A 27770-nucleotide genomic window follows, 5' to 3' on the forward strand; every position below is an offset into this window, starting at 1 on the left:
GACTCACCTCAGTCCGGGTGGCGGAGGATGAAACTCAGTTGCCTCCACGTCTGAGACAGTCAATCTGCACATCTTATCACGTGGCGTGTAGAGCGCGTTACCGCAGAGACCTAGCTCGTGTGGAGGCTTCAAGCTATTCTCTGCGGCATCCACGCACCCCACCGAGAGCGAGAACAATATTATAGCGACCACGAGAAGGTTAACCCAACGTGACTCTACCCACCCTATCAACCGGGCCAATTGGTTGCTTAGTAAGCCTGACTGGAGTCACTCAGCATGCCCTGGATTCGAACTTGCGACTCCAGGGTGTAGCTCTTTCCATTAAACAATTCAAACTATTAATTGATTCTTTAAATCTCAATAGTGATATTGTACTTCAAACTTTTACTTTAGTTTTGGTTGTTTATTATTATATCTATTAAAAATAGCAATTGAACTGCATAGATTGAAACTTGTTAATTTTTTTTTAATTCATATTTTTGTAATGTACCAAGTTAGAAGGTTTCCTGTATAATTTACAGCATTAGCTGAGAAATAATTTCTTTCATTTCTAAGCAAAATGGGCATTATAACTAAAATATTCCCAAATATATCACAGTCGAATCAAATCTAGACCTTTGAATTGGAATCGAGTCAAATCTGAAAGTTTGAATCGGAATCGAATCTAGAGTGAATCGGAATCGAGTCAAATCAGGGAAATTTGTATCGATACCCAGCCCTAAAAAACAACATTAAAGTATCATAAAAGTAAATCCATATGACTCCTGCACTATATTCCAGATTTGCATCCAGTGTGTCGACGTCATTGTCTGCAAAACACCACTGTTTCTCGCATGTGTATAATGCAATATGTCATCTTCACATTCTGAAAGCGAACATAGGCTTGACGCAAGTTTTGGCGGAGGGGACGCATATCAGTGAATAACACGTATTTCGGTGTGTTCCTTACACAAAGCTATTGTTTGACTTCATGAGACTTGAAATATAGCGCAAAAGTCGTATGGATGACTTTTATGGTGCTTTTATGCCCTTTTTGGAGCTTGACAGACATGGTCACTATAATAACTGTTATTGTACGGAAGGAACTACATAAACATTATTCTACAATTTCTAAATTACTAAAATAAGAGCATACGAATTTGCAACGTCATGTGGGTGAGTAAATAATTCCAAAATGTTCATTTTGGGGTGAATTTTTCCTTTAAGAGTCACTTCAAATAAACTAAATGCATGTCTTCAGTAGTGTTCTTCAGAAACTGCTGAAGATCAGCATGAAATATTTCAATGATCTTAATGTAATCATGGTTGTCAGACAGCAGGACCACAGTTCTTTTTCATAAGGGCTCTATGCAGTCACTCTCGGTTATTGCCGTTGCAGTTAACGGCAAGGACACCTCATAATGCAGTCCTCTATTAATCCAGCACTTGCAATAAAAACAAAAGGCCTGAGATATAAAGGTGTTCAGGTTTGTCCTTTTCTCTATTATTATAGTCTCCTTAACCTTTAAAGTCAACATGAAGTCAAAATTGACCAGGTTTAATACAGGTTCCTGGTCTTATTGTTCATTATTCATCAGTGCACAGTGTTCCAAAGCAAAATAATGTTTGTCTTCATAATCTTTCATTAATATCTAATAGCTTGCTCTGCCTCTGAAATGTCTATTCTTTTCGGCTGACATCACCTAAGTTGCACGAATTGGGAATTTTGTATCTTTTTTTTTTTTTTTGGCTACAGTTGTAGGTAATGCAGCCTTTTTAAAGTTTTGCCAAAAGTTAACGCAACAATTATATTGTATAATGATAGATTCCAAAAAGACGCGTTGTTATTAGAATACTCAATTCCTGATGGATAAAATGGTAAAATATATATATATATCCTGGTACACTTGGAAATTCAGTACAGAAGTAAAATGGGTTGCAAATCACTACTTTATCATCCTCTGAGCCAGTACATCACATTTAAATTTGATTCTGGAAGAAAAAAAAATATAACATTTTACGTCTATAAAAATAAGACAGAATGTGGAGCAGAGAAGGCAAGGGAAGTCGCAGGAGGATTTGAGACAGACAGTAAAGTGAATACCATCTTGGATTGCTAGGAGTCAACATTTCGCCAATAAGTCCCTTGCTATATCATGACCTTTCCGATATGTAAATCTGGGCTCAATCCATTGTCACTTTGACCCTCTTCTTCTGCTTGTCAGAATGGGGTGCACTTTACATTCAGTGAGCTCTTTACACTGACGCATAGGTCACACCGGCTGTATTGAGCTCACTGTAAAAAAACAGTAGCGTATGGAGACAGTGTAGCAGATGGGCTGCCATTCTCTCAATATAATATAAACTGCAATAGTGCTGGACCAGAGCATATTTAGTGTTGGAAATCTTGAATTGTTTCCTATTAAAGGAATAGTCCAGGTAATAACCACAAAAAAAAAAAAAAAAAAACAATTATATATATATATATATATATATTAATCCCTTCTTTTCTTAAAAAAAAAAAATCAAGGTTATAGTGAGGCACTTACAATGGAAGTAAATGGGGCCAATTATTGGAGGGTTTGAAGGCAGAAATGTGAAGCTTATAATAAACACTTCTGCTAAAACGTGTGTATTATTTGAGTTGTGAAGTTGTTTAAATCGTTGTTTTTTCTGTTGTTTTAGGGTTTTAGGGTTTATGGCATTACATCATTATGGCATCGAAGTTGTTAATTTGGATATAACTTTATATAGAATAAGTTTGTAAGTGATTTTATCACACTAAAATCCATGTAAACACTAATATTGTTTACACCTTGTGGCTATACTTTTGAAACAGTGAGTATTTTAATACATTCACTTCCAGATTTTTGCTTTTTTTCTCTCCCCAATTTGGAATGCCCAATTCCCAAAGCACTCTAAATTCTCTCCTCAATCTGGGTGGCAAGGACAAATCTCAGTTGCCTCCACATCTGAGACCATCAATCCATGCATCTTATCATTAATTAATTTTATTTATTTATCACACATTATACATTTGCACACATACAGTGAAATTCTTTTTTTTTTTTCTCACATATCCCAGCTAAGAGTGCAGGGTCAGTCATGTTACAGCACTCCTGGAGCAGATAGGGTCAAGGACCCAACAGTGGCATCTTGGCAGTGCTGGGGCTTGAACCCCCAACCTTCTGATCAGTAACCCAGAGCCTTAACCACTGAGCCACCACTGCCCCATGTGGCTTGTTGAGCATGTTACTGTGGAGACCTAGTGCATGTGGAGGCTCATGCTATTCTCCGCAGCATCCACGCGCCCCACCAAGAGCAAGAACCACACATTATAGCAACCCTTGAGGAGGTTAACCCAACGTGACTCTATGCACCCTAGCAACCGGGTCAATTGGTTGCTTAGGAAGCCTGACTGGAGTCACTCAGCACGCCCTGGATTCAAACTTGCAACTCCAGTGGTGGTGGTCAGCATCTTTACTTGCTGAGCTACCCGGGCCCCGATTTTTGTTTTTTTAAAGAAAAGGAGGAACATGTCAAAATAGATTTTTGAGGTAATCAACATTATGCCACACATGTATATTGAGCTTAACTTGCATTAGAGCTGGAATATTCCTTTAAGAACTAGTTCCATTTTAAAACAAATACTGATCCTGAATGATTTTAATGAAGGCTACGTCCACACTAATACATTTTCATCTAAAAACACATTGATTCCACTCTGTTACGCCTCTAATCTACACTAGAGCGCTGTTTTCCTCTAACGAAAATGGAGCATTTCGAAAACGTTTTAAATTACCGCATACTTTGAAAAACTATGTTGTTTAGAAAATTAAAACAAAACCGGATTTTTGTAGATCTGGCTGAAGTTGGTTTTGCTAACGGTTCTTGAACATTTGTATTTTTCTGTGGATGTGAACGAAACACTGTACTAAAATACCCTACTATTTAGTGGCATCGCAACACAGCTACTAAATATACAGCCCCACAGCAACAACAACAAAAAAAGAAAAAAGTATGTTTCATCAAAGTTAAACACAATGCAAATTTGAGAACGAATTTTTATGAGCTTCACTTTTTAATGAATAATTTTCAAGACTCTTACACTCATGTTAATTGTTTGAATCGCTCTAATGAATCACTCACTCACTAAATTGGTCAGAGTCGTTCTTGACTTGCTCACTGAACCGCAAGCCATTGCTTTTGTGAGTATTGTAAAATAATTTTAGCTTCCTTAAAATTATTAAAAGAATTGATAATGGAATCGTTAAGCAGCCAGAATTGGAATCTGAAGCAGAATCGTTGTTAAATTCCTCACGATTCCCATTACTATTGCTGATTCTGAATAACAGGAATCAAGTAAATGTATCATTTGACTTACAAATGTAAAATATTCAGACACTTTGCATAAGAAATGACATCAAATACTGCTATCATCCACTGGTTGATTTTATCACTGGCTAATAATAGGTCCAGGGTTTTTCCAAATTTGAAATCTGTTGGCATTTGATTAAAATCTGCCATATTCATGCAGAAAAGTTTAAAATGTGAATAACCTCATTTAAAGATAAAAATGTGCACAGCAACCATAAGTTGACGGTGCTCTTTCCAGATGCACTATAAAGGACATTTGAAATGAGATTTCTCGCCCCAGGTATCACAGCTGCCACCTCTAACAAACAATGCATTAACTTAACCTAATGGTGTGTAGTATGAGACACATAGTAGACTACATCATACATATAAAAACAGCTTTTAAAGGTCTTCCATTGTACTTTTATCCTTTTAAGTCCTAAAGTCCTTGTTTGGCACAAACCAATGACCCAATGACCAACAAAAGATGTAGAAACCTGGCAAAATTACGGTGACCATAAGGAGTATTTTGTGGTTATTTGTTATTCTTTACATGCTGATCCAACTTTATCTGTACAAACACAGCTGATGACATTGGTGATGTGGTTGAATAAATTCCAATATGTGATGTAATTAATTGGCATCTCTATTATGATGGTAATAACTGCAGGATTCATTTGAAATAAAACAATAATGTTGAAATGATTGCACTTTGAAAAGCAGAGACAAATCTATATTTTTAAACATTGCTGAAAAAAGAAAGCCTGATGATAAAGTATTCTCATTGCAAATTGTTGCTTGTCATGTTAATGCATTTTGTTAATTTATATTAGGTTATACTCTTGACCCTTTAAACAGTATGTGATTTATTTAATTGAAACTCTGCAGCACTCAATGCACTGTATTGTGTTTGATTTGTTTTAAAAAACAAAGACTGTAATTATGATTTGTAATATTATGAACAGACTTAATAAGAGGGCAGAACACTATTGTACGATAATGTACACAAAATGACCCATGATGCTTTTTGCCATTTAACCAAATACCAACCAAAATGTTCACCTCTTATTAGGGTTTGAAGCACATTATGTACATTTAATTATGTATTTATGAACAATCATGTTGTACATTTAAGTGGTTTAAGTTATTGGCCAGTTTCATGTAAGTCAGTTAAAGGGATAGTTCAACCTTAAACACATATTCTGTCATCATTTACTCACCTTTATGTTGTTCCAAACCCCTATTTTGAACACAAAAGTAGATGTTAGGCCACATGTTAGGGGAAAACAGCCACACTCACCATTCACTTTCATTGCATCTTTTTGTTTTTTGTTTTTCATACAATGAAAATGATTGGTCATAAATGGTCAGAGTGAATGTGAATGGTCATTCTGCCTAACATCTTTAAATTGCAAACAAAGTTGTATGGGTTTTGAACACATGAGGGTGAGCGGATGATGACAGAATTTCATTTTTGGGGGAACTATTCCTTTAACACTGTTTAATGAGAATCAGTGGCAGTTCTCTTTGTAATGGGTTTATTTGTTCATCTCCTGTCTTGTTGATCAAACTATTTTGAATTTTCCTGTGCTTCTCTGTATTTTTCCCCTGCTTTACTAACAGGAACCCCTTCCAAAAAACAGGGCGAGGATGTGTCAGAGAATGACGGTGATGAAGATGAAGGTATTTTCTTTGGTGATGAAAGACAGTTGCATGTCTTGGAATTTTTTTTTTTTTTTCAGTGTCTGTTTTTCAGTACTTTTTTCTGTACTTTGAATGAAGTCCCCTATGCATTATTTTATTCTCATGGTCCAAAGATACATCTAGCCCTTTGTGTGTCTGTTGAGAATGACTGTGTTCAATACTTAGTACATCAGAGAGACTGCAAGCAGTGTAGCATTTTATTTTATTCAAAAAAACAAAAAACAAAAAAACTCCTTATCTGAGGGTACAGATGCGTAACGGGTTTAAATAGATGAGATTAAAGAGTTATTAAACTATTCAAAATATAATTTTGTCATTCGATTTCACTTGCAACACTGCTTTTTATGAATTTGTTGAAAACAGCATTTGGATTACAGTACACTGATAAGCATCTTTCTATAAATAGGCCTACCACATAAATAAAGATGTATAGAGCTGTATGTTCAACTTATTGGTAATTTGATAGCACCTTGTTATAGCAATATAATTCAAGTTTTAACATATGCTACTATGGCCAATGCATTTAGTCATGAAATAACTATAGACTTGAATCTAATACCATAATGCAAAGTGGTCATCCTTGTTATGCAGTACCTTTTGTATTCCATAACTTTTTTTTAAAAAACAAATATGTTTGTGCTGTAAATCAAGAAAGTAATTCTATAAAAGGGTATACCTGACTTTAAGAAATATACTCTGGTCAAGCTCAGGAAATTAATCTTTATTCATTATTACTTGAATATTTACACAGTGGCAAGAAAATGAGCAGGATTGAAGATAACAGGATTGAAATAAAGAGATATTCAGCCATTGCTAGCCATTGGTATATCATAGCACCGTTTTTAAAACAGGCCAATGGATTTAGATGCAGAAAGAGAGGCTGACAAGTTGTGGTAAGAGGATTAGCAAAGGAGGAGGAAAGATCGAGGGGGAGAGAGAGAGAGAGAGAGAGAGAGAGAGAGAGAGAGAGAGAGAGAAGGTGGCAATCAGCAAGAGCATTGTTCAATTTCAGCATTTATCTTGGGATATTCTGGGCTCAGGGTGGATATCTGGCGAGATTAGAATAGGGAAAGTATCTCTCCCCAGTTCCTGCAAAAAGGCTAAACCCAGAACATATATCAAATCCTGTTATTGTTGTTCCTTTATGCTCCTAAACTGACAATAGATTTTATATGTAAGGGACGTGTTCAGTTTTGGGGTTGTTCAGTGGACATGGAGTACTTGAACTCCCCTGCTGTGCTAATGTTGGTTTAGTCCTAGTGCTAACTCTCAGGGTATGTTCCAATCACTCAGTGGTGCCCGATGAACTGGACTTCACTGGGTATTCTGCCATTTTAAGGCATTTTATTCTGACGTCTGAAGGGCACTGTAAAGTGCATAGGGAGCAAGTGTACATCGATATATCACTTCACAGGAAGTGGACAGGGAAATTTACTCATTAGGCATTGTGCTCTTCATAGTAATTTTTTTCAGTGTAATTTACCTCAGGAAGGTACAGTATGTGACTGTAACAATGCCATTATCATGACCATGGATTACAGTTAAAGAAATGTTCTGGGTTCAGTACAAGTTAAACTCAATCGACAGCATAAGGTTGACTACAACAAAAAAAATCATCACAGTGACTCGCTTCAATCCGGGTGGTGGAAGACGAATCTCAGTTGCCTCCACTTCTGAGACAGTCAGCCCATGCATTTTATCACGTGGCTAGCTGAGCGCATTACCGCAGAGACCTAGTGCGTGTGGAGGCTCATGCTATTCACCACGGCATCCATGCACAAATCACAACGCGCCCCACCGAGAACGAGAACCACCTTAAGCCAAGCGTACACTACACGACTTGCAGTCGGCATCCTGTGACTCACAGTCCGGTTTTCCGTCGTGCTGGTGCTAACACTTCAGGACTGTGGCGTATCAACTACATGACCATTCATCCCCGACTGAGAACATGTGTACACCTGGTATTAAGATGAGTTTTGGCTGATCCGATCACAAATGTTCAAGTGAGACATCACCGTTACACCTGGTTGTCTCTTTTGAATACTTGTGTTTGGATTTCAAGGAGAGAGTCTCTGATTTCATGAGGACATGCATCAATCATTATGTCTGTGTTTTACTGAATGACAATAAAGTGCAAAAAGACAAGAAAACTGCTAAAAACCGCCGCACAGTTAATAAACTCAACAAAAAAAGAAATGTCCCTTTTTCAGGACACTGTATTTTAAAGATAATTTTTTAAAAATCCAAATAACTTTACAGATCTTTATTGTAAAGGATTTAAACAATGTTTTCCATGCTTGTTGCAATGAACCATAAACAATTAATGAGCATGCACCTGTGGAACGGTACATCCGAATATCACACCTGCAGGACAGGTAGAGGATGGCAACAACAACTGCCCGAGTTACACCAGGAACACACAATCCCTCCATCAGTGCTCAGACTGTCCGCAATAAGCTGAGAGAGGCTGGACTGAGGGCTTGTAGGCCTGTTCTAAGGCAGGTCCTTACCAGACATCACTGGCAACAATGTCGCTTATGGGCACAAACCCACCTTTGCTGGACCAGAGAGGACTGGCAAAAAGCGCTCTTCACTGACGAGTCGTGGTTTTGTCTCACCAGGGGTGATGGTCGGACTCGCGTTTATCATCGAAGGAATGAGCATTACACCGAGGCCTGTACTCTGGAGCGGGATCAATTTGGAGGTGGAGGGTCCGTCGTGGTCTGGGGCGGTGTGTCACAGCATTATCGGACTGAGCTTGTTGTCATTGCAGGCAATCTCAACATTGTGTGTTACAGGGAAGACATCCTTCTCCTTCATGTGGTACCCTTCCTGCAGGCTCATCCTGACATGACCCTCCAGCAAGACAATGCCACCAGCCATACTGCTCTGTTCTGTGCGTGATTTCCTGCAAGACAGGAATGTCAGTGTTCTGCCATGGCCAGCAAGAGCCCAGATCTCAATCCCATTGAGCACATCTGGGACCTGTTGGATAGGAGGGTGAGGGCTAGGGCCATTCCCTGCAGAAATGTCCGGGAACTTGCAAGTGCCTTGGTGGAAGAGTGGGGTAACATCTCACAGCAAGAACTGGCAAATCTGGTGCATTCCATGAGGAGGAGATGCACTGCAGTACTTAATGCAGCTGGTTGCCACACCAGATACTGACTGTTACTTTTGATTTTGACCCCCCCCCCACCACCCTTTGTTCAGGGACACATTATTCAATTTCTGTTAGTCACATGTCTGTGAAACTTGTTCAGTTTATGTCTTAGTTTTTTAATCTTTTTAGGTTCTGTCATATATTTGCATATAGATTGATCTCTTCAGCGTTTATTATACAATCACATGTAACAGCAACTACATACAGCACATTATCTCTTAGTCTCCCCTGTATGCCACATACACGTCTTACAATCTAGAAGCGTTATGTGTATATGACAACTAGAAGCATTATGGGTATTGTAGTCTAACACACATACCTACACATCTCTCCTCCCAAGAAGGGATAAACTTTTCAATATCTCAAATAACACATCAGTCAGGGTTACATAACACTTACTTAAACATCAATCAACATGTATCACATTACTATTGAGAAACTATTACTATTGTGAAAATTATACTAATGGAACATTAAGGCTCTTTCACTTTACAATACCTTAACACAACCTGCATACATTTAGAACTACACTAAATATTTGATCACAGAAGAAATGATACTCATTTTCACTCTTATTACTTTTCCCTCTCTCTTTTTTTTTTCAGAAGAGAGAGCATGTATACAGAATACAGTTTTACTGCTTGTCTATGTAATGAGCAGGAATTTTTATTACCCTGCCACTAGAAGTTTTTCTAACCGTGGTGGACTTGTGGGCGCTCTACATCCACAACAGGCAAGAAATGTTCATGTGGTCTCTGTGTCTATAGTGTTTGCATGTAATGATAAGTAACAGTTTGTGTATAGTCAGTTCCAGCAGACAGCACAGACTGTAAATTATGCCTATTCCATCTGAGGATAGCTCCATTTTGTGTCTGAACAAGATAAGACCTTGGTTCATTTGTGGGTCTCACGACTGATCCTGATGTTCTCCAGGTTTTCTCCCCATCCAACTTTACAAGAACCCTTTCACCTGGGTGTAAGTGAGGGAGTGGATGAAATGAATGTCTTTTGTCAAAGAAGCGCTTGTAAGCTGCTTTTGCATTTCTGTCCTTTTTAGCCACTTGCTGGTTTCTGATGCGACGTGGTCTTAATTTTCTTTCCAAGACGGGTTGTGTTGTGTGAATTTGACGTCCCATCATTAACTGAGCAGGGCTTGCTCCCGTGGCAGCAGTTGGTGTGGCTCTGTAGTTCAAGAGAGCCAAATGCGGGTCTGGCTGCCGAAGGATATGCTTTGCTGTGTCTACAGCCCGTTCAATGGCCCCATTTGACTGTGGGTAATGGGGGCTGTTGATAACATGTGTAATGTCCCAATTCTCACAAAAAACTGTGAAGTCTGTGCTACTAAACTGGGTACAGTTATCTTAGTGGAGTTCTTGTGGAATCCCCCATCTCATAAACATTCCTTTTAGACTGGTAATCACACTGCAGCTGCTAGTGAGCTGCAACTGTGCAATTGCAATGTCTCTGGTATAGAAATCCACAACCACTAGATCATTTTTCCCTCCATGTTCACACAGGTCTGCTCCTATTGTGTACCATGGACTGGGTGGCAGTGGGGTGGTGACCAGTGGCTCCCTTCTCTGGATTGGTCTGTTTTCTTGGCTGAAAGAGCACCAAGACACTTTTGCTTGAAGATCAGTTCCGATACCAGGCCACCAGACTGACATTCTAGCTCTTTCCCGGCATTTGTTTAGCTCTTGGTGACCATCATGCAACCGATCAAGGATCTTCCGTCGTTGAGTAGAGGGAACTACAATCCTGTTTCCATGTAAGAGTAATCCTTCTGCCTCAGACAGTGAGGCTCTTTCAGCATAGTAAGGATTGAGTTCATATAGCACATGGTATGGCCAGCCGTCTTTTATGAAACGTCATACTTTGCTTATTTCATGGTCATTACTTGTGGACACACGCATAATTGGCAGTTTAGACTCTGACATTGGTCTAGTCTGAATCATAGTCTCTACATAAACTTGTACATCGTCTTCAGTGTCTGAGCTCGCTGACTCAGTGATTGGGTTGCATGACAACATGTCAGCCACGACCAATGACTTGCCTGGGACATGTACAGCTTTGGCGTTGAACCGCATCAGGCTCATCAGTAGTCATTGACAGCGTACAGGCGTTTTGTCTAGCTCATTGATCAGAGGAATCAGCGGCTTATGATCTGTTTGTAGTGTGAACTCACCCAGCCCCTGCAGATAGCAGGCGAGCCCCTCACATGCCCATACTGCTGCAAGGCATTCTTTCTCGATCTGTGAATATTTCAGTTCGGCAGTCGATAGTGTTCTAGAGCAGAAAGCTACAGGAAGTGTCCTGTCTCCATGAATCTGCAACAGGGTGGCACCCAGGCAGAAACTGCTGGCATCTGCGGACACAATGGTGGGCGTACTAACATCGTAGAAGGCTAGCGCTGGAGCTGAGGATAACATTGTCTTTACCTTATTATAGGCCTGCTGCTGTTGTGTGTCCCATAGCCATGTGGACTCTTTCTTAAGCAGTTCATTGAGTGGGTGGAGCTCTGTGGAAAGGCCAGGTAAGAACCTCCCTAAATAATTCACCATGCCTAGCACTTGTCTGAGCTGAGTGATGTCTTTGGGGCATGGCATGTCGGTGATTGCTTTTACCTTGTCAGGGTCTGGTTTTACTCCATCACCGCTGATGATGTGTCCAAAAAAGTTCATTCTTGCTGAAATGGCATTTATCTCTGTTAAGCTTTAGCCCTGACTCCTGGATTGTCTGCAAAACCCCCTTCAGATTCTTATTGTGTGTCTCTTGGTCTCTGCCATACACCAAGATATCATCCATAACCACTACACAGCCCTCATGTCTCTCCAACAGTCTACACATTTCCCTCTGGAAGATCTCATGTGCTGACGTGATACCAAAGGGAACCCTCTGGAAACAAAACCTGCCTCTGGGAGTGATGAATGTTGTGGGTAATGAACTTTTGGAGTCTAAGGGAATCTGCCAGAACCCTGATGATGCATCAAGGGTTGAGAAAACTTTAGCCCCAGTCAGCTTTGGAGCAATGTCCTCTAATGTAGGCAACATAAATTTTTCTCTCCTCACTGCTTTGTTGAGGTTTTTCAGGTCCACACAGATTCTGACTTTCCCATTTTTCTTTGCTACTGGGACTATGGGGGCACACCAATCAGTCGGCTCTGTGACCTCACTTATTATCTGCATGGACAGCATCCTCTCCAACTCTTCGTTCACTTTCTGAATTGGAAACGGCACTCTGCGTGGTGTAGCTAAACTGTAGGGTTGTGCATCAGACTTCAGCTCAATTTTAATTGGCTTGCAATTCAGGTGGCCAATTTCCCCAAACAGTTCTGAACTGACCCGGTCTACTCTTACTACTAGGACCATATTACTCACTGTACTTCTACCTAGAAGGTTGTTTGAATAATGTCCATTAACTACCTAAATCCAAAATTTGTGACGAGCAGTATTTCTTTCAGTCTCTGCTAGAATTTCCCCATTGTTTTCACTGGGCCACCTGGACTGTTAAGCTGTATTGCCGTTTTAATAAGTGGGGGGCTCTGTGGAAGACTCTGGTAAGTTTCACTGGACATAATGGTGATGTCTGCCCCTGTGTCAATTTTAAAGGATACAATTTTGCCGCACACAGGAAGACTTACCAGCCATTCAGTTTCTGAAACATTTTTCTCAATACTGCCAAGGAAGTATGCTTCACAGTCATCACCTTCTCTGTACTGCACATCCACTGCTCTTACAGTCTTGCTTTGGCAGGCTGCAGCAAAGTGTCCCACTTTATTACATTTACGGCATTGCTTATTATGTGCAGAACACTGTTTCCCCTCTGTCTGTTTATAACCTTGTTGTCCTCTTTTGTTCATTCTTTTACTTGTGTTGCGGTATTTCTCTCCTCTGTGTCACTGTTGTAACGCTACAGCTGACGTCACTGCTTCGGAGTTCTGTGTCTCTAGCACAAATTACTTTCCATCTGAAGTTTCTGTGACACTCCACGATAGGCTATTCCGATGACCAATCTACCGCGAATCTGTTCATCTTTTTGTGCCCCAAATTCACAGTGATCTGCTAGCTCATACAGTCCCCTGACAAAACCTTCCACTGATTCACCTGTCATTTGTAACCACTGGTGAAAACATGCCCGTTCATGTATAACATTTCTTCTCGGTATGAAATGTTCATTAAACTTGTCTACAACTATCTCATAGTTACTGGAATGAGCAGGTTCAGTGAATCAAAACGAAGTATAGGCTCCATAGGCTTTATTTAACTTGATGGCCATCCGAAAGCGTGCAAAGCGCTGGATCCACTGTGGCCACGAGGCGGGCTGGCTAAAATCAAATGATTCCGGAGCCTGAAACATCGACATGTCTTCTGCTTTATGATTGTCTCGTCAGCGGGTGCGAGTCACTTCTGACACCATGTCATATATTTGCGTATACAATACATTGATCTCTTCAGCGTTTATTATACAATCACATGTAACAGCAACTACATACAGCATATTATCTCTTAGACTCCCTGTATACTATGTACACGTCTTACGTCACATACGACAACTAGAAGCATTATGGGTATTGTAGTCTAACACACATACCCACACAAGTTCATACAAATATTTACACATGTTAAGTTTGCTGAAAATAAAAGCAGTGAAAGGACATTTATTTTTTTGCTGAGTTTATATGATAAAATGACGTTTAGAGTGGAATTCTGAGTTATTTTAGAGCAAACCTGTAACTGAGCTTCTATTGTGCATGCTGCTCATATCTGTGTCCCTATTGTACATGTTCATGCATTCGCTTTTTAAAATTTCCATTGTATGCGTATGCTGCCTTCACGTGCTATTGGAATTATTGTAAATACGAGTTACCCACTCGGAAGTTACACATGAACAACCCCTCAAGCCATAATTACGACTGGGAAACTACTGGGAGATCATTTTGATACCCGAGTTTCCGAGATGGGAGTAGTCGTAAACTTTCAACATGGTGGAGGAGAGTATGGTTTCTGTAGTGAATTACAAGTTTTATTCATTTTTCCAAATACAGCTAATTGTTAGCGCTTGCCATTTTGGGTCATATTCATAAATGGATATCAGCAACCATTTGATGCATTTTGTCCATTTTTACACCATGAAAATAGCTTGTATTTGAACAAAATTCCATTATCGTCAGCAGGCTAACTGAGTAATATGTATTATGCTGTCAAAATAAAAGTTCCTCAGAAAATATGTATGAATGAACCTGGCGTCGTCCATGTTTACTGTTCTTTCCGACAACAAAGCACTTGAACGTGACATACTCGTAATTGCCACTTAAGAAGTGGGAAGTAGGATAATTCCGATAACACGTGAAGGCAGCATTATTCCCTTGAAATCCGCATGGAACCGGCAAAAAGCGGGCGTTACAGCTGTCATTAGCATCGTCTCGTTTTAAACAGATCGCTGAAAATCCATCTTAAAGTTAAGATAACGAAATTCATTCACAAACTCAAGCAGTTTATTGTTGATACATATAAAAAAAACAAACCAAAAAAACAGAGACATGAAAGAACAGCTCTCGCCCGTTTTCATGCTTTATTGGCACCATTTGCAAAGGGAAAAAAAAATAAAAACATCTGATAATAATAAAAACAGTGGGTAGGGAGATGTGGGTGAGGTTTTATTTTATTATTATTTTTGTCTCCTTCTACCCAATACCTTGCTCTCCTCTTTCAACAAACAGGAAAGAACGGCTCGCTCCCGTTTTAGGCATATTTGCGCTAATTTACAAAGGAAAAAAAATAAATAAAATCAGCTGAAAATAATAAAGACAGCGGGTAGGGAGATGTAGATTATTTTTTCTTTTTTCTTTTATAATAATTTTTTTGTCTCCTGCTACCCAAATCTTGCTCTCCTCTTTCAACAAACATGAAAGAACAGCTTGTGCCCATTTTGCTATTTGCAAAAGGAAACATTTAAGAATAACAGATTAAAATAATAAAGACAGAGGTTATAGGGATATATTTTTGGTCTTCTGCTTCCTAATACCTTCTCTTGCACTCTCTATATTTCATTGGCTGTGGCTCATTGTCATCTCTCGCTTGTCGGGACAGTGCACACACATATGACAACAAGACATCTAGATATCAGGTAGTTTTGAAAACAGTCACAGCGTCTGGGACTAGTCTCGGCCTGTCACAGGAGTGCGCACACAAAAAGACCTTTCAGCGTGAGATCCAAGGCTTCTCATCACAGACCAGTTGCCGACCCAAAACATCAACGGAGACGAGCTTGAGTTGTGTAGAGTCAACTAGGCATTATAGCGATCATGAGGAAGGTAGCCCACAAGACTCTACCCACCCTAGCAACCAGTCCAATTGGTTGCTTAGGAAGCCTGGTTGGAGTCACTCAGCACGCCCTGGATTCAAACTCGCTACTCCACGGGTGGTAGTCAGTGTCTTTGCTTGCTGAGCTACCCAGGCCCCAATAAAATTATGTTAACTTGTATAATGTTGATGTCTTGTTGCAATACTTTTGAAACAATGCTGCCACAAATGCTGTCGAGTGAGTTTAAATTGTATTAAACTTGGAACATTACTTTAAAATGTACGGTAAATATTGTAAATGAACTAGAACACATTTATTTTTATATTAAACACTGCAACAGTCATTTATTACTAAGTTTAGAGTTTCCAGCATGGCGAATTATACAATTTATTTTGATTTTTGATTTTTAGATAAATGCACTTGGGTATATCAAATACGTAAAGTATTTAGTCATCATACTCATAAATATTCCGAGTTCAATACAAGTTAAACTCAATCAGTCGCATTTGTGTTATAATGTTGATACCCACAAAAATTTCTTTTGACTTCTGGGTTACAAAAATCTGGGTTACAGAGAGGCACTTTCAATGGAAGTGAATGGGACCAATTTGTAAACGTTATAATACTCATTTTCAAAAGTTTAGCTGCAAGATGTAAACAAAATGCTTGTTTACATTATTTTAGTGTGATGAAATCACTTATTCTCTTTTTCTGTGTAAAGTTGTATCCAATTTTACAACTTCGTTGCCATGATGACGTAACCCTAAAACAACCGTAAAAATGACGATTTAAACAACTTTATTGCTCAAATGTTTTAATAGAAGAATTAATGTAACTGCTTTTATAAAATTATAAGATTCACATTTCTGCCTTTAAACCCTCCATTGTAAACCATTCCATTGTAAGTGCCTCACTGTAACCTCGATTTTGTATTCTTTTTTTGTAAGAAATGGAGGGACGAGTCAAAAATATTTTTAGTTGTAATTAACAATATGCCACATATGCTGTCGACTGAGCTTAACTTGTATTGAACCCGGAATACTTTTTTAAAATCTTAAATTAGTGCGCCTTAACTGTTAAATGTGTTTCACTGCATTGAAAGGCATTCCAAATTAACACATTTTTCAGTTGACATGACCTTCTACAGATATCTCTACATAGTATATAGGGAGCAGTGTACACTGCATAGGGAGCCTGTTAATCGAAATGGAGCTTCAGTTCCATCCTGGTTAGCCAGTATTTGCCCAGTTTAGATGCTACGACAAAGTGAATGCAATGGCTTTGCATTTGTCATTAGGGGTGTGACGATTCACTTTGACAACGATTCGATTCGATTCTTTACCTAACGAATACGATTCATTGTGAAATCTGAAATTTGGACACGATTCATTTATTTTGGAACAATTCATAATTATTTTCAAAAAATATACAGAAAAAAAAAAAATCTACGTTTTTACTGAACATTCGTAATTTCGACAGCACAGAAATGCAGCAGACATGAACACTAGAGTCACAGATGCATTTATGACCAAGGAGGTTTGTCTTATATGTGTGGCTACATATAAAAAAAAATGCATGCATTATAGATATTATGAATATGTTACATTATAGACATAATGTGGTACATATACGTAGATATGTTTCATGCATACTAGATTTCCGATAGTAATAAAGAATAACATATTGTCTGCTGCAACATAATGACTTGATGAACACACACAAACCTTTAAACCGTTAAATAAGCGTAATAGATTTGCATATCCTGTAACATTAAGAAATTCCACCAGTAATTAAAGATTAAATGTCATGTGCAGGCACATGAGATCCATGTTAAAATCGAGCAGGGTCTACTGTCTATAAGTAGCGTGTAAAGGCGGTTGTGGTATGTGGTAACCGAATTCCCTATTCATTTCGTCTAAACTGAGGCGCCTCCGCTTGTCAAGCTCGTTTACGTGAATCCAATCTCATTTTCATGCAGGACTGTTTGCGCCACACACTGCAAAAGATAAAAATGCTTTATATTTTCATGGCTGCCATGTATCATTGACCAATCACAGGTAACTGTAATCAACTGGTTTCTTTCAGAACAGTGTGAAATTGCTCTCTATTCCCTGCAGCATTCACTAATAACTATAAAGAGAATGAATGACCGAATTAGAATTTTTGTTCACAGCCAATGCTGCCCACCTATCACATTTATTTACGCTAAGTTCTATTTGTGTTTTAACTGTTTTATGGGGATTTAACACATTTTATGCAGATACAAAAGCAATATTAGGCTAACATAATATATCGTAATCGGGAAAGAAGGCAACAACAATTAACTTACTTTTGTCAAATGAATGCAAACAGTTTTGAATAATGACACAGAAAGCCAAACTCGGCAGCATCCACCTATCCATTTTATGTGGTTTGCATGGTGAACTCGACAGCATAAACATTTCAAAGTGCAAATTCTTTCCCATCGATCTCGCATGCTCCGCTCCGTCTCTATTCCGAGAAGGTTCGTGTAATATGAGACGGTCACACTGGGTATTAATAGAGTAATGATAATCAATTCTTAAATTCTATAATCAATGCATTGAATTTTCTTTGAAAGGTCGATGCACCGCGATGCATCGATGCATTTTCACACCCCTGTTTGTCATGGTTCTGTTGTGCTGTACAACTTTCAGTGTCCTTTGGATTCAATGGAGACTTGGTGTGTTATGCTGACATGGAAACTGAAGCATCCCGTTTTTGAAGCAGCTCAGTCAGAGGTATTAACAGCAGTTAAATTCCGCAGTCAATTCAGGATGAGCTGTTTTCTTCAATACCGGTGGAGGCAAAGGCCTTGTAATGCACATGTCTCAGCCAGCCACATAGAGGCATACTTCCCTCTCAGTCCAAAATGGTTTATTACCTTTGCAATTGGCTGATTGAGACAATCCAATTTCAGACTTGTGCAAATGTGGCGGCGCTCCATGAAAAATCCACTCGGTTCCAGCAGCTGAACAATATGTCCTTCCAGAGGCATTTCCGCTTGGTCTGGAGGTCAGGTCCATGGCCATAGCAGCCCCACTGGGATATGATTTCAGCTCTGGATTGAGATGTAGTCCAACGAGGTGTCTGTGTTTTAGCCCAAGGCATGTTTTTGCATGAGGTCCCAATTACCCTGCATCAATGGCCTTCATATTTTTCCTTGTCTCAAAATAGCCCACGGGTACGATGTCAACAGTGTCTGCAATAGGGAACATAGCTTGCAAAGCAAGCTGGAAAGTTCCAATAAAACACAAATACAAAGCAGGAAAATGGGACAAATGTGTTGAAAGAGTTGCCCTAGATTGGGCAGTTGTGGTTTGTGAGATTATTCGACTAACAGTTGAGCCCCACTTGCCTTGTTAAAGCATTTCGGTTATCTCATCTGAAGTCCTCAAATATAAGAGTGTTGCAAATGTTTTGACACTTGAACCACACTGAAATGATATTCCACTTGAGCCGACTATATATCAGTATGCCCCGTTCGTCTAACAAGGCTTGCGAGTCAAAGCAACACAGCTCAGACGTGGAATCTAGAAGTGAGCTGCCACTGTATTTTTGGGAAGAGATAGCGATAGTGAGCATGACATGTTGTTCACCTTACAACCAGTTCTCTGAAACTAGGCCATTCTTCCATAGCAGACAGTTTTACACAACATCGCCACACACTTAAACCCTCACCAGGTCACTCAAAAGCCTTTAGGCACAAATCAAGGCAACTGTGCGGATACAATTCTGGCCATTCTGCTCACTTGAGCTGAATCCCAATTCGCACACTTCTAAACACGAATTGCACATATTAGATGTACTCATTTTTTCCATAGGGATTTCATAAAATCTTTCATAAGAGATTATTAAGCCATGAATCATATCATCCCAAACTTTGATTTGAAGCAAAAAAAAAAGTATTTGAAAATTGGACAAAAAGACAAAGGTACAAGACTATGTACTTAACGTCTTTAATGAGTGAATGAACTACAATCTCATGAAGCATTATTAAAATTAAAAACGATGGAAAAGTATAAAACTATTAATTTGAAGTTGTTGATTATAAGTAAAGAAACATTTAAATTGTATTGCAAAATATTCAGATATATTCAAATATATAAGTGGTTTGACAGTGTGGGGAAACCTACTTGATTGCGTCATTCGAAGGTTGCTGCAGAGCTCTTTAGCCACGGTTTGTTTGCCACAATTATCTGAATGATGGATCTTTCTCTTCAGTATTCATGGGTAGAGTATTTTTTTTTTTTTTATATACCTGGAATTGCACTATTAAACAAGTTTTATTATTATTATTATTATTATTTATTTATTTTTTTTAAGAATTTGAAATAACACGAACTGATGGCTTCAACAACAGAAACATATAACATCTATTAACCACCTCAGAGCTCATGTCTGTCTTTAAAGGTTTATAAGTTAATGTTACAAATAATTGCACTACTGGGACAGCCTTACATGTTAATTAGAAGGGGTGTCCACATACTTGTGGCCAAGTGTGTTTTTTGCATCATTAAATGTTATTTTTATAGAATATGCAAGGGGTGTGGGCAATGGTAACCCAAAAAGCATGCATGGATGCATACTTTAAAGCTGAAGAAACTAACTTAATGCCACCAAATGGATTTTCAAAAATAAACAATGTTTTCAAAACAACTTTCTGAACACGTCCCTCGTCTGCTGTTGTTCAAACCATCAAATAGTCCCATCCCCAACTCGCGCCATTGGTCAAGTAATGTTGTTCGAAAGGTCTAAGCAGGTAGCTCAAAAGAAACAAAGGAATTTTATAGTTTCACAGAGACACAGGGGCAAATTCACTAAGAGTGGATTGCACCCACTAAAAGCGCCATTTTTTATACGCACTAACTGCGCTCTTTAGGCACCCGATTCACTAAAGGACTTACGCAGATCAAGTAACGGCGCAAACGCCCACAAAATCGCTGCTGAATGCAGTTTGCACGTGCAATTCTGATCTTGCAGTCCGATTCTGAGCACAATGTAGCCAAGGATGTCGCAGACCACCATATTTGACCCACTCTGCCGGGACTGAATAGCAACACTTTGATCCAGACACCTGGATCATCTCTTGAACAAGAGAACGTGCGCTTGACGACACCATGCATCTGGATACATGCCAGATTATAACGCTTTTCAACATAATTTGGTGATTATTTGATTAATTACTGCTGAAATGATCGGTTGAAAATGTTCACAAACATCTCTTTTAAATAAAATTCATTTTACCGGCTACTTTCATTTGCCAGTAGTAGCGCAATGTAAATTAAGCGCAATCTTTAATGAGCCTAATTTACATGTAAAGGAGCCGTGTTTGGTAGGAAAGGAATGACAATGACATTTTGCTGACTGCGCCCGCTAGACGTGATTGCGGGTGGTTAGCCAATAAGACGCAGATATTTGTGCTGAAATACCACACGCAAAAGTGGCACAGCTGTTTAGTGAATTTGCCCCACAGTGTTTACAGTTTTTGAGAAAATGTACCTATGAATGGCTTACTTATAGTTGTCTCTGCATATTAAGCTGGGAAAAAATAAAGTATTTTAACACCAAAAAAGTTACATACTTCAGATTTAAAAATCCACGAGAAATTGTATGGCATCCGTGCACTTTTGGCACACATTGTAGTCGCATGCACTGATCCTAATATGCATTGCAGTATACGATGCATACAATGGTACTTGGGATTCAGCCCAGACATCTATCTTTTGTCCTAGAGTAGATTAGGCTCATATGTTCATCTCATAATGTAACTAGCAAGCTGTTGGCACCCTTTCTCAACCGGTAGTTCTTATTTCAGTCATCAGGCTTGGCACAAACAGATTGCAATGCTTCTTATTCAGACATCTGTAGAGATGCTATTACACCTCCTGCCAATTCGGTTTGTGCCAAATACACAACATTTACAGCTGTATATTTTGTATATTTAGGCACAGGGAACTTATTCTTAAAGAAATAGTTCTCCATTATATAATTTTGTCACTCTCGCATAATCCCAAATCCATATGATTTTTTTTTTTTTTTTTTTAAAGTATATCATGTCCACTCTTTTTATAATGAAAGTGAACAAGGACTGAGGCTGTCAAGCTCCGGGTTTGGAACTAAGTTATGGTGAGTAACTAATGACAGAATTTTCATTTTTGGATGAACTGTCCCTTTAATTTAGAGTATGGCAGTAGTGATATATTGTGCTGTGCTCAAGAGGAGACATACCTTCTCTCATGTGCCTTCTGCCATAGCCTCTGCCACCGCTCACAAATAGATGTACATAGCTGTGGCTTGGCTCGCTGATCCATGTGGCCTAATTGGGCTAAAGACCCCCTCCCCCCTCCAGACTCCAGCTCTCTTCCCATGATGTCAGCATCCAGGCCAGCTCCACCTGCTGGGGTGTTAGGATGGATTTAATTCTGCATCCCAGACTAGAACTGAGTTCAATACCCACTGTTGTGCAGGGTGCTGGTTTAAATAGACAGTAGGCTAAATTGGATGCGTTTCTGTTTGTGTGTAAATCTGTCTCTGTATTAGTGGGAAGAAGCTGTCAGTTCTGCCGTTTACGACTTAAAGGGATAGTTCACCCAAAAATGAAAATTCGGTCATTATTTATTCACCTTAATGTTGTTCCAAACCAGTTTAACTTCTTTTTTTTTAGTGGAACACAAGAGGAGATGTTAGGTAAAATGTTACCCTCAGTCACCATTCACTTTCATTGCATTTTTTCCATGATTATTTTCGCAATGAAGGTGAATGGTGACTGAGGGTAACATTCTGCTTTTGTTTTCCATGGAACCTGAGCCATATTTAGAGGCCAGGATATCAGAGATTTGGGGGTGGTATCCTTTTAACTTGGGCCAGTAAGCAACCAGCTAGAACACCCTAGCAACCACCTAGCAATGCCCTAGCAACCACACAGAATATCCTAGCAACCACTTAGCAACCCTCCAGAACACCCTAGTAACCACCTAGCAGTGCCCTAGCAACCGTCTAGAACACCACAGCAATCACATAGCAATGCCCTATCAACCACATAAAACATCCTAGCAACCATCTAGCAATGCCCTAACTACCACATAGAACACCCTAGCAACCATCTAGCAATGCCCTAGAAAGCATCCAGAACACATATCAACCACCTAGCAATGCCTTAGCAACCATGCAGTACACCCTAGCAACCACCAAGCAATGGCCTAGCAACCATCCAGAACACCCTACCAACCACCTAGCAGTGGCCTAGCAACCATCTGGAACACCCTAGTGACCACCTAGCAATGCCCTAGCAACCATCTAGAACACCCTATCAACCACATAGCAACACCCTAGCAACCACCTAGCAATGCCCTAGCAACCATCTAGAACACCCTAGCAACCACCTAGCAATGCCCTAGCAACCATCTAGAACAGTGGTTCTGAACCCTGTTCCTGGAGGCCTCTAACACTGCACATTTTGTACATCTTCCTTTTCTGAAGATATACAAAGTCTCCACTAACGAGCTGATGAGTTGAATCAGGTGTGTTTGATTAGGGAGATATCCAAAATGTGTAGTGTGGGGGGCTCCAGGAACAGGGTTGAGAACCACTGATCTTGAACACCCTAGCAACCACATAGCAATACCCTAGCAACCACCCATAACACCCTAGCAACCACTTAGGAATGCCCCAGCAACCATCCAGAATGCCATAGCAAACACCCAGATCGTTCAAGCAAACACCTAGCAATGCCCTAGCAAGCACCCAGAACACCCTGGGAAATGCATAGACATGCTTAAAACATGCTAAAAACATACTTAGAAGACCTTAGCAACCGCATAGTAACCTCCTGGCAACCACCTACAACACCTTAACATTGTGGTGGTGAGTTTTGCATGGGCAAGTACCATTAACAGTTTTTTTTCAGAACATGTAAAGATATAAAAATCTAGTTTTCTTTGACTTCAGTCTCAGAAAATAGCAAATGCTTGTTTTCCACCTCAATGCAAATGAAAGAGCATGGCCATTTCAGGGTGTTTCCTAATTATAAAAGCTTTGCAAGTGTTTGCTAGTGGATTTTGGTTAGTTGAATGTGTGATATGTCTGATGTGGAGTCTGTATGGTGGTGTAGTGTATTTTCTCCCTCCACCTTGTTCACTGCTAGCGGCTGGGCTTCAAAGAGCACATCAAAACACCTGTCTCTGTGCTCAGGATCATTATATTTAATGTACAAACACCATGGCCCAGCCTCAAGAACTGACCTTTTTCAATGGTCACTCATACCTATCTGGATTAAGGCTGAGCCATTGAAGTTCACAAACTGCCACATAAACAACTTCTACTTTTCACTTTAATTACATTTGTCCCCCCAACTTTTGGAGACTACTTTTCAAAGACATATATCTTAATGTTTCCTATTATACTTTTCAAATCAGTTGTATACTGCTTAATATTGTATTTTCATGCTTCATCTGATTTTAGCAGTCAAACCCAAATTTGCATCAAGGTACATTTTCTAAATTAGCTATTGGTGTTTGCTAAAGCAAGCATCACTATTATGATTGTTTATATTTAGGGTTAGGAATTTGAATAAACCCTTAACATTAAGGGTATAGTTCACCAAAAAATTTAATTATTTCATTATTTACTCAAGCCGAATGTCGCCATTCACTTTCATTTTATGGGAAAAAAAATTAATAAAAGTGAATGGTGACTGAGTCTAACATTCTGCCTTACATTTCCTTTTGTGTTCCACAGAAGAAAGAAAGTCTTACGGATCTGGAACAACGTGAGTAGGGTTAGTAAATGATGAGAGAGTTTCCATTTTTGGGTGAACTATCCCTTTAAACACCACTGACATTAATAACTTATGTTTTTTTTTTTTTCTTTTTAACCCTTTAAGCTCGGATGGGCCAGCCAAAAAAAACAAAAACAAAACAAAAACATTTTATTTATATATATATATATATATATATATATATATATATATATATATATATATATATATATATATATATATATATATATATATATATATATATATATATATTATCATCAAAGTATTAATAACTACAGTCTTGACCAACACAAAATAGGTATAATTTGAAAGCTTAGAAGCTCTTCTTTCCAATGCATGAAGGCACTATGACCAAATCGGAACAAGTTCTTTGAAATTTGCAGACAAATCAGAAGTGTTTCGTTTTGATAATTTATTTTTTTTAAAACTGTACTTATTATTGCAATCAGTAAAAACATCAAACTCATCAAACAGCCATGTGTCATATGTTGTTGGAAAGCTATCAAAGAGTAGAATACGTCCAGTCTATTTGTTTTACTCACAGACAAAAATCTAGCGAGTAATAGCTAAGTATATGTCTTTGACAATAATGTTGGTGTTGCTTATATGCAACGAAAAATAAACAGAACATAAAACCACATACCATTACTTAGAGGAGGTGATTATCTTTCAAACGATCCCACACTCAAGGTAATCGGATGCATAGATCATCAGATAATCCACACGAAGCACAATGTTACATTTGGCCACCAGGAGATGGCGCTAATAAATTACACAAACTCGATGCAGACTCGTTGAATCAAAAGGCAGTCATTCTGTGAAATCTCATTACTAAAATCATGTCTGCATGCTATGCAAACCTTTAGTCATTGTTGTGTTTGAATGTGTAACTAGTTATGTACAATTATTATGTTTTGTTAGCTTGGAGAGATTTTTGGACACTATGATAAATTATTTTTGTAACGCTATAGCTTTTGATTGCTTTGTCGTATCAACACAACATTTTTCATTATTGGGAACAAAACAAAAGCAGTTTTTCAGAGCCACCTTATTTACAGCCAGAGATATATAATATATATATATTTTTATGTGTGTGTGTGATTTTTCAGCAGTTTCTTTGGCTGAGAGTCTCTTATTTATCATAATCTATATCATTATAAAAATGTGAAAAGTTTCTTTACAATGATACTTACTTGACACTCCTTGTTTTTTTTATTTTAGTTATAAGCCTTAAATTTAGGGTATGCCACTGAAACAGGAAATCTTTAAAAACAAATTCCGAGCTTAAAGGGTCAAAGTGAATTACTAAATTTTTATTTCAGTTGCACAAAAACACAAAAATTTGCCACAAGCATAGCAGCAATTTAATGCTTCAAGAGACATAAACATGGAACTAAAACATTGTAAATATTAATAATGCAATCATTTATACTATTTAAAGTTACAGCTACAGAAAGTGTTTAATTAAAAACATATATAATAGGAATTGTGAAAACTACAGTACAAAGCAATCTGGAAGTGAGTGGCAGCGTCCAAGCCATGATTAAATTGACCTCTTCGTAATCGAAGCTCAAGAAATATCTAGTACAACCTTTAAATGTTGATCTTCAAGTAAACATCTATGTTTTTTATGTTGAGTTCAGTGGTGAGGGCTAAAGCCACAACCTGTGTGCTTGGGAAGAGTGTTTGACAGTTTCCATGTTCAGCAGTGTTATTGCTGGTGTAGTGGCTCTTATCTGTGCTCCTGCTGTCCGGTTTCATAAAAGTGACAGGCTGTTGAGAGGTGGTCCATTGAGAATCGTCGTGAGCTTCACAGATAGCTGGACGTGTCGTGCCCCCGAGCTTTACAGACAGCGTCCAGGTCTGACATACACCACATTTAAGCACCCTAATCACAACTCTGATAGAGATGCAAAGACTTTGTTGAGAAGGCCGTTCAATCCATTGTGTGCACAGAGGTGTTAAATGTTGTTTCATTTATGAGATAGCAGGAGTCTTCGCCTTCTTAAGCTCACTCAGTGATTGATGGCGGTTATGTAAGGTGATGCATGCTTCCACTGCTGCTTTTGAAAATGAAACGTGCATTTATTTGTGAGTTTGTGTGGTGGAAATTCAATAACAATGCATTGCGCCCGCTTATAATATTTATTTGCACACTCTATCTGCATTCTTTTAGCACCCAATTTGCTATAGGAATGGCAAAAAAAAAAAAAAAAAAAAAAAAAAGAATTACAGTTTTTATTTGTATTCACTATCTGCATTGTTTTAGAACAGATTCACTGAAAGAGTTATGCAAATCATTAAAAGCACAAAGATGCCCAAAAACCTGGCAAGAATACACTATAAATTCATTGCATCCACTGATAGCATTGTTTATTTGCATGTGCTGTCTGTGCTGTTTGAGCACCAATTATGTAAAATAATTGTGCAAATCAGGTTACAGCACAAATATGCAAAAAAAAAAAAAGAAAAGAAATCTGGTAAGAATTCACTATAAATATATTGCAGCCATTGATAGTGTTGTTTATTTGCACATGCTGTCTGATTTGTTTTAGCACCCCATTTGCTAAAGCAATTATGCAAATCAGGTAACAGCACGTATATGCCAAAAAAAAAAAAAAAAAGATTGTGAGAATTCACTGTACAGTAAATGCAGTGCAACCACTGATAACTTTGTTATTTGTATACGTTATCTGTGTTACTTTGGCAATGATTCGGTAAAGGAATTCAAATTCAAATCATGTAATGCCAAAAATATGCCCAAAAAATCTTACAATGACAATGTTTTGCACCCATTGATTCTTTGTATGCATAATCTGCGTTGCTTAGCACTGATTTGTTAAATGGGTCATGCAAATATGCCCAAAAAACCTGGCAAGAATTTACTAAAAAAGCATTGCACCTGCTGATGCCGTTGTTTATTTGCAAATGCTGTCTGCGTTGTTTTAGCACCAAATTCGCTAAAAGAATTGTGCAAATCAGATAAAGGTGCAAATATGCCTAAAAAATCTGGTGAGAATTCACTATAAATGGATTGCCACCGTTGATCGCTATTTTTATCCGTTATAAGAACTAAGAGTTAATGCCGCAAACATCCCCAAAAAACCTGGCGAGAATTCACTATAAATGCATTGCTGCCACTGATCATGTTTTTTTTTTTGTATACGCCATCTGCGTTGTTTTAGCACTGATTTGCTAAAGAAGTTATGGAAATTGGGTAACATAACAATTATGCCCAAAAAATCTGGTGAGAATTTACTAATAATGCTTTACACCCATTGATTATTTGTATACACTATACTGTATGTGTTGCTTTAGCACTGATTTTGGCAGGAAAAAAAAATTATGCAAATCAGGTAAAAGCACAAATATGCCCAAAAATTCTGGAGAGATTTCACTGTAAATGCATTGTGCTAGCTGATGCCGTTGTTTGTTTGCACATGCTGTCTGAGTTGTTTTAGCACCCAATT

At 38.6% G+C, this 27770-nt stretch overlaps 1 protein-coding gene across 3 annotated transcripts in view; it reads left to right on the forward strand.

Moving 5' to 3' along the window:
* nlgn3a (neuroligin 3a) overlaps positions 1-27770 on the forward strand; it is a 245070-nt gene that overhangs the window by 70473 nt on the left and 146827 nt on the right. For 2 of the 3 annotated variants that reach the window (XM_051649434.1, XM_051649435.1), the window contains one exon: positions 5959-6018. The exons of the other annotated variant lie outside the window; for it this stretch is intronic. In XM_051649434.1, coding sequence (XP_051505394.1) covers positions 5959-6018 — 60 coding nt within the window. The remainder of the gene's footprint in view (positions 1-5958; positions 6019-27770) is intronic. 3 annotated transcript variants of the gene reach the window in all.

The sequence above is a fragment of the Myxocyprinus asiaticus genome, chromosome 22, assembly GCF_019703515.2.
Source record: "Myxocyprinus asiaticus isolate MX2 ecotype Aquarium Trade chromosome 22, UBuf_Myxa_2, whole genome shotgun sequence".
Taxonomy (NCBI): Eukaryota; Metazoa; Chordata; class Actinopteri; order Cypriniformes; family Catostomidae; genus Myxocyprinus; species Myxocyprinus asiaticus.